Genomic DNA, 6,398 nt, shown 5'->3' on the forward strand with positions numbered 1-6,398 from the left:
TGAGATACACCTTTGGGCAGTGTGTATTCAGGTGTGCTCAGGCCACCATCTCGGATGACACTCAGCAGGGACTTGTTTAATCACAAGTGTCCTCAGGCTTCGCCCAGGGCATCAGCATCTAACCATGGGTTGCTGCTCAACCACTGATTCCTGGGCCTTTGCATTGTAAGAATCTCCCCACAGAATTCTTGCACCAAAGGGGAATCAGCCCCAGAACCTAACTTTTCCAAACAGGGTGCAGAACTATCTCCCAGAATCAGCAGGGTAGGATGATTTGAGAAGCCCCGTCAATAGGCAATATTGGAAACATGAAACAGAAACTTCAGTGTCTCAATCCTTGCCAAATAAGATGGCCCTACTGAAGAGAAAATTTTGGAGACTATGCAAAGCTGGCTTCTTGGGATGCTGTAGAATAATCAGCTCAGTACAGAACTGGCCAGCCCCCATGGAGATTTAGGAGACAAAACAATACGTGTAGCAGTTAAGCATCCATTGAGCTCTTCCTAAGATTCAGGCATTGGCCTGTATACTTGACAGAGATTGACTCCTTTCACCCACAACAGCCCCATTTTATTTCAGCTAGGTATTTTTATGGTCACCCACTTTTTACAGAGGAAAAACACAGAAGCACAGGTTAAATGGTTCACTCAAGGTCACGAAAGATTGATGGGATTCAAACCTACACATCCTGTCTCCAGAGCTCTGCCTGTCAGTGCTCTGCTGAGCCGCCTCTCAAAAGACGTTTGGCCAGTGGTTGAGCGTCGACCTGTGAACCAGGAAGTCATGGTTTGATTCCCAGTCAGGGCACATACCTGGGCTGTGGGCTTGATCCCCAGTGTGGGGTGTGCAGGAGGCAGCCGATCAATGATTCTCTCTCATCGTTGATGTTTCTCTCTCTCTCTCTCCCTTCCCCTTCCTCTCTGAAATAAATAAAATATCCTCGGTGAGACTGAAAACAAAACAACACGGTAGTCATGGCCCATCCTTCAGACTGCAGAAGAGCCACAGGCTTCCGGGGCCCGGTCACCCAGGTGTGCTGGCCCTGTCATGGTTTGATTCCCAGTCAGGGCACATACCTGGGCTGTGGGCTTGATCCCCAGTGTGGGGTGTGCAGGAGGCAGCCGATCAATGATTCTCTCTCATCGTTGATGTTTCTCTCTCTCTCTCTCCCTTCCCCTTCCTCTCTGAAATAAATTTTTTTTAAATGTTTTAAAGATGACTTTGTCATTACCTCTGTGTTATGAGTACCTCAGCATCTCTTCTACAGGATGAAGCAAGGGAGTGACCCTAAGCAAGATGTCTTCAGAGGCAGGGGTGGTGCAAGGGGGTGAGGAAATAGGGAACTGAGCTGGGTACATAGCCCTAAGTAGACTACTTACACTATAGAGCAAACTCCTGAGTGTGTAGGGGACCAGCCACTGTCAACCTGGGTGCTCCATCCATGCTCTCCGCCATCTACTGTGCTCTCCACCCTCTGTCCTAAATGCTAATGCGGCTCCATCTAGCCTCTGATTCTAACATGAATCCCCATATTTCTAGTTCACACGAGTATGCTTATAAATGTTGCTTTAGGACTTACAAAGGCCTACTAAAACATTTCAGGACATCTCTGTACAAAATCTTGATACATTAATTACCTGGAGCTATTCTGGCCCAGGGTTTCCCAAAGCATCTTCTGGTCCAAAACCTTGAGGACAGCTTGTTAAAAATGAGGACTCCTAGCACTCATCGTGAGCCACAGAATGAAGAGCCCTGGAGGCGGGCAGGAGGGTCTGTATTTTTCACACCTTCCCCTAGTGATTCGTAGGCACACCGAAGTCTGAGTAGCGTTATTATCTTGTTCTTGGAAAACCGAGCTATAGCAACAGTGTTTACTGGGATTCTGCTTCAAGCACAAGTGAAATCCTCCCATGCCTCTGTAATAAGCTTTCTCTAAAGAACCCTCTTTGTCATCACAACTGATACGTCTCCCATTATCTGAAGAATAATGATCTCAGCTTGGCTTTTAAACACATTGGAACCCACCTCAGTTGTCTAAACTCCCTCCTACTCCAGTGTTTCCAAAATGTGTCCCCCGTATCACTAATGATTTTAAGAGTCACCTGAGATGAACTTCTCTTCTTTTTACTTCAGAGGCCATGTGTTTATTTTCATCTGAATGAAGAAAAGTCATAACAGTATCCAAACCTGTGATTTCATGAAGACTGGGCTCAAGTGGAAAGTCAAAGAATCAATGTTGAAAACTGTTACGTAAATAATAGCACAGGCAGTACCGAGATAATAAGTCATAAATTTAGGGAACGTGACCCTGCCTGCTCCTTTCTGACAGGCACCCTCCGTTTCAGCTGTGCTACTCCGTTCTCCGACGCTGGCCACAGGCATTCTCTGCTTTTATTCCAGCTGTGTCCGTGCCCATGAAACACTGCCTCCTCTTATAAATACCTCTTTAAATGTTGCCCACATTTCACACCCAGTGCGTGCCTCCTTTCAGGAACCCTCCAGAGCCTTCCAGCTCTCCTAGCCTACTCCCTTTCTGAATTCCTTCAAATATTCATTTAGAACCTTACTGTTGTTTCCCTGGTTAAGTGGAAGCCCCTGGAGAGTCACCCATCGTCTCTTTTACCTCTGGATTAGACTGCTAAACTTCCCTGGTTGAATCTGAGCAACAAACAGCGAATACAGAAGAATGAAACATTCCACAGCAATGCGAGGAGCAGCTCCAGCTCCCCCTCAGAGTTCTTAGCCACACCTGGAAAAGGGTGCATCTCTTCATCACGGCCAGGTAAGGAGCGCAAAGCCCTGAGCTCGGGGAATTCTACCCTAAGGTGTGATTCTGCAGTGGTGCCCTGGCTGATGGGAATGGGAAAGGTGACCTTACTCAGCCCACGTGCAACATGGCTCTGGTTCCAAGGGCCAATCACCTCTGCTGATGCACGCCCACCCTCGGCTGGAGGAAACAGAGTGGCCACAGCCTCCTCCAGTGAAAACAACACTAGGTGAGCAAAGAGAACCAGCTCCGCTTCTTGCTTCATTATCCGATGCCTTCAGCCTTTCTGAATCTCAAGTTTCTTTAAAACTGTCCAATACCTGTCATACTTAATTCACACTTGCTATAAGGCAAAAGAGATCATGAGATGATGATTTTGAAAGCTCTTTAAATTATCACGTACAATAAAAATGTTCAGGGACGCAGCACACGTATCTGCAGGGAAAACAGACCAGGGAGGCTCAGTTCCCCACCAGACAGTGGTGAGCAAGAGGAGATGGGGGCCTTACCTCCAACCCCCCTTTGCCTGTCATGTTACCTCGGGTACCACTTAGCTTCTCTGGGACACAATGTCCTTGTCTGTAAAACGTGCCTGTGCACTAGGTGATCTGGTCTAGAGCCAAATCCAACATGAATTTGAGAAGATTAGAGAACGATAACCAAGCAAGACTACTGGCCACTGTGCGCTTCACTGGAAGTGCTCAGAAGTGGGAATGGTGCCCTGCTGGGCCCAGGGTTTGGGTGGGCCCCAGCAAAGCACCACCAGAGGCACTCAGACATCCCCCGCTCCAACCAAGACCTGTTCTTTGAATAAAAGCAGACCTGCTGCTCTCGGCCTCTCCTCAAACTCCCTCCTCCGCATACAAAGCAAAAGGCCCCATCTCCTCCCAACCATAGTCATGGTTTTTTTTCTCCTTCCTATCCAAAAACAACAACAACTTCAGAACCATAGTTGTTTAGTATTAAGGTCTGGCTCTGAAATTAGTTATCTCTTCAGCTCCCCCTCAGACACATGCTGCTTTCATGAGTAAAAGGACTAACAGGCCTGTGTGGAAAGGACATGGGGAATGAGTGGAAACTTGGGTGGTGGGAGGGAGGCAGAGGTCCAGAGCATTGTGGAATGGAATGGCACTGCATTCTTTGGGATTCCACAAAGGTTTGCCTGCTTCCCAAAGTGTAAGTCACAAATCACCCAGGGATGTACTTGGTGTGGTGTGCTGGAGCTTCCCTGCAAGCCCCGTAACCATGGTTTCGGGCAGCCTACATCACAGCCCTGAGCATAAAGAGAAGAGGCTTTTTCTGATTCTCCCCTAAAAGTCCATTGCCTTGAAAAAATATGTGAGGTGATATGCCAAGGTGATTCATATGCAACCTCTGACCCTAGGACAATCACAAAGTTATTTGTTCTCAGTAATTAGGAGGTGATTTCTCTACATCTCTCCGCGAGAAGCAGATACTTCTCTTCTGGTGGAGATCAAAGAACCCTGAGAACATATACACCCAGAGCCACACCTGCTCTTGGTGGAAACAGGTAACAAGAATTTCTAAAAATACAGAAATTTATTTCCTCATTTAACACTATCCCTCCTCGAACAGCTAAAACAAGGCTGTGTTCTCCCTGCTTCTCTGGGTACTGAGGCTGAAGGCATTTAGCTTAAATAGTCCATGGACAAGGCCTATTCCCAGCCCCCAATATTTTTGACAATGTAATCAATTAACTCAGTCTCAGACTTAGAAATAGTATTTCATCCCACATATCTTGAAAATCAAAACAGAGAAACTATAAGTAGGTTTCAAAGCACTGATTTTTCAATTACTCGCAAGCAGAACCATTTTTTAAATACAACACTCATTCTGGACGGCGGGTAATGCATTGGGCTGATGTTTCTTGGACCCTGAGGGGGCATCCTGGAGGAGAACACATTTTTCTCCCTGAAGGTCCGAAGATGAGCTACCCACCACGCCACAGAAAAGAAACAAGCTAGCTTCCTCCGGAGGGGAAAATAAAGCAGCTCCAGACTCGGCGAAGCAGGACAAAGCCAGGACGTGCAAGAAGCCTTCAGTCTAGGGCTCCACGTGCCTCTCCAAGGACAGAGGAACCCACCCACACACAATCACACACAGCCAGCCCACCACGCGCCTGCGGAAGGCGCCGGGTTCTCAGCCAACCTTCAGGCACTGGCTCGGGCTCTCTCAGCTTGCGAGGTCCCTGTAGCACCCGCTCGCTGGCTGGAGGGGGCAAAGAGCCAGACCCTCTTCCCAAGTCTCTTCTTCTTAACTCCTATGCCTACTACCTCTCCCCAACTACCAAGCAGAGGGTGCTTTTCTCCAAGGTAACTGAGGCTTCCGTAGACACACACACGCCGGGTCACAGTGACGTCCCTGCACCCTGCTACCAATGCCAAGGCCCTGAGTCTCCCCTTCGCACCCCCAGCCAACCCCGGACCCCACATCTGGGCTCCTGGACCGGGAGGCGCCAGACTCACCCAGTCCTCGAAGTGGCGGCTCCCGTTCTGCAGGAGCTCCTCAAACTGGATGGTGCAGTTGGCCACGAAGTCGTCGTAGCCGATGGGGGCATCGTGGAAGACGGCCAACTCGATCTTGCGCCCGTTGCACACATCGGTGACGAACTCGTCGTGCCAGGCCGGGCTGTTGGTCTTCTGCTTGGTGGCCGTTTGGCCGATGCGCGAGTCGTCCACGTTGAGGGCAATGTAAGGGTCCAGAAGGAAAGTCTGCGGCCGGAGTCCCACTGCATGGCGCAGCGACCAGGCTGTGGGCTTCAGGCTCACAGCCTCGCAGATTTTGATTTTAAGAAGGCCATTGAACACTACCATGGTCGGGGCGTGGAGGGGGGCCGGGATCGCTCCGTCCGCCCCGAGGGCAGGATGAAGAACCGACGCCCCGGCGTTGGGAGCCGCGGGGGCTCCTCAGTCCCCTTCTCGCCCCACCCCACACTCTGCCTACACCTTGTAGCGCTGCGCCCTAGCGCGGGCGATTCTCAGTGAGTGCATGTATTTCCTCGCCGGGCTCCTAACGGAAAACAGGGATGGGGGGAGAGCTGGGGGACGTCCGTGTTTGGAACAAGCCTCTCCCCCCCTACCACCAGCGGCACCTCCAGAAGAAGAGAGGAGCTGTCGGCTCCTCTGCCAGCTGCGGGGTGATTTCTTAGCTATACTTCTTTGGGCTGCACCAAAACTCCATTGTGAAAGAAGTCATGATATCTGCATCATCTGATAAAAAAGAGGGGAAAAAAAGATTACCCCTTTCCTCAGTGACTAGATTATTTTAATAATGGGAAAGCTGTTATGTGGCAGCATGCTGTAATTCAACGCTGATGATTTTTTTCTTATAAAGAACATTTTATTGAAGAATGTTCCTAGCTTGCCAATTTTGTTGCCACCATCAAAACAATCCTCCCTTGAAGAAGCATTGCAACTTTGACCTTCCCCGACTACACAGAAGCTCTGGGTTTGCGACCAGGGGCCAGGATGCTTGTATGAGAGTTAAGTTGCCACCAGGACAGCCCGGTGTGCGAGCGAGTCTCCCTCCCTCTAATGCAGGAAATGCGCAAAAGACGTCAGAGGGAGTGTGTGTGTGTGTGTGTGTGTGTGTGAGTGTGTGTGTGTGTGTG

The 6,398-nt window shown here is 49.6% G+C and overlaps 1 protein-coding gene across 1 annotated transcript in view; it reads right to left on the reverse strand.

Moving 5' to 3' along the window:
- Nucleotides 1–5,927, reverse strand: part of PRKCE (protein kinase C epsilon) — a 446,492-nt gene extending 440,565 nt beyond the window's left edge. Inside the window, exon 1 of the mRNA XM_006778637.1 lies at nucleotides 5,254–5,927. Coding sequence (XP_006778700.1) covers nucleotides 5,254–5,601 — 348 coding nt within the window. The 5' untranslated portion in view covers nucleotides 5,602–5,927. The remainder of the gene's footprint in view (nucleotides 1–5,253) is intronic.
- Between the last annotated feature and the right edge of the window lie 471 nt (nucleotides 5,928–6,398).

The sequence above is a fragment of the Myotis davidii genome, unplaced genomic scaffold (genome assembly GCF_000327345.1).
Source record: "Myotis davidii unplaced genomic scaffold, ASM32734v1 scaffold6, whole genome shotgun sequence".
Classification (NCBI taxonomy): domain Eukaryota; kingdom Metazoa; phylum Chordata; class Mammalia; order Chiroptera; family Vespertilionidae; genus Myotis; species Myotis davidii.